At 45.9% G+C, this 1,172-nt stretch overlaps 1 protein-coding gene across 1 annotated transcript; it reads left to right on the plus strand.

The window, feature by feature from the left end:
- The first annotated feature begins 266 nt into the window (after positions 1 to 266).
- On the plus strand, positions 267 to 1,172 carry LOC112034302 (uncharacterized). The gene is made up of 2 exons (XM_024067121.1): positions 267 to 653; positions 774 to 1,172. Exons 1-2 carry the CDS (start codon positions 267 to 269, stop codon positions 1,170 to 1,172), a joined length of 786 nt encoding a protein of 261 aa, XP_023922889.1.

Here is a 1,172-nt window from a genome sequence, read left to right on the forward strand (position 1 = left end):
CTGATTGCTGGCTGCCAAGACCCTCCACTTTCCGAGTGCTAACACCTCTTGCCTTAATTCCAGCAAAGACAATGGTAGACTCTCTCATTGACCCGGACAGCGGTGATTCGAACATCAATCTGATCAACCAAATTTTTCTTTCCGACAGTGCCACTTACATCTTTAGCATTCCACTAAGCCGCCATAAACTGCAAGACCGTATGATTTAGGCATACACTCCTAGGGAGCATTTCACTGTCAATAGTGTATATAAAGGGGCGCTATCCATGACCCAGACTTCAGTTTTGGCAGAAACATCCCATGACACCGGTCAAAACCGGTTTTGGTGCCAGATTTGGAACCTCCACATCCCTAACAAGATTAAACTCTTCACCTGGAAAGCATGCAAAAATATCCTTCCTACTGAAGCCAACCTCTACCATAGACGAGTCATTGAAGACCCCACCTATGAAGCCTACGTTCTTGCACTGAAAATTGTTGGACACTTGTTCTGGGATTGCACTGTCGCTAAGGATGTTTGGAATCTCTTGGATATACCGTTCGATAAAAACGGGATCAACCACAAAGACTTCATGGACTTCCTTTGGTATTTGCTCTTCAAGCAACACATGGGTACCAAACTTATTGAACTTGTCATCACAACGACATGGAGTGTATGGTTCAGCCACAACAAGACACAATTGGGGGAATCTCACCAATTAGCACACAAAATCCTGATGAGAGCTCGCTCACTGCTACAGGAATACCAGCTTGCTCATCTTTGGCCCACCTAGTTCAAGGAAGCCACGGATGGTCACTGGGTCCCACCTATGTTCCCCTGGTACAAGGTCAATGTGGATGCTGCAGCCTTCTCCCACCTCAGCATGATTGGAGTCGGTGTGATCATTCGAGACCACGTTGGATCGATTATTGCTGCCTTAAGCAAGCACCTCCCTCTCCCTTTGGGTCCTTTGGAAGCGGAAGCTAAGGCACTGGATGAAGCCACTATTTTTGTATGGGACATAAGGGTTAGAGATGTCATTTTTGAAACTGACTCCACCACTGTATGTCATGTTATTAAGAGTCCCACTGATGCCATGATCTCTATCTCTACTATAGTCGCAAGAACTTGCTCTAGACTATGTGAGTTTCGTACTTTCCAATCATCACACGTGGGGAGACAAGGGAATTGA

Source organism: Quercus suber, unplaced genomic scaffold (genome assembly GCF_002906115.3).
Source record: "Quercus suber isolate HL8 unplaced genomic scaffold, Cork oak 2.0 scaffold_1, whole genome shotgun sequence".
In the NCBI taxonomy this organism is placed as follows: Eukaryota; Viridiplantae; Streptophyta; class Magnoliopsida; order Fagales; family Fagaceae; genus Quercus; species Quercus suber.

Coding starts and splice junctions, on each gene's coding strand:
- LOC112034302 (XM_024067121.1), top strand. CDS start 267: ATGACCCAGACTTCAGTTTTGGCAGAAACATCCCATGACACCGGTCAA. Junction 654..773: donor TCATCACAACGACATGGAGT/GTATGGTTCAGC, acceptor TGGCCCACCTAG/TTCAAGGAAGCCACGGATGG.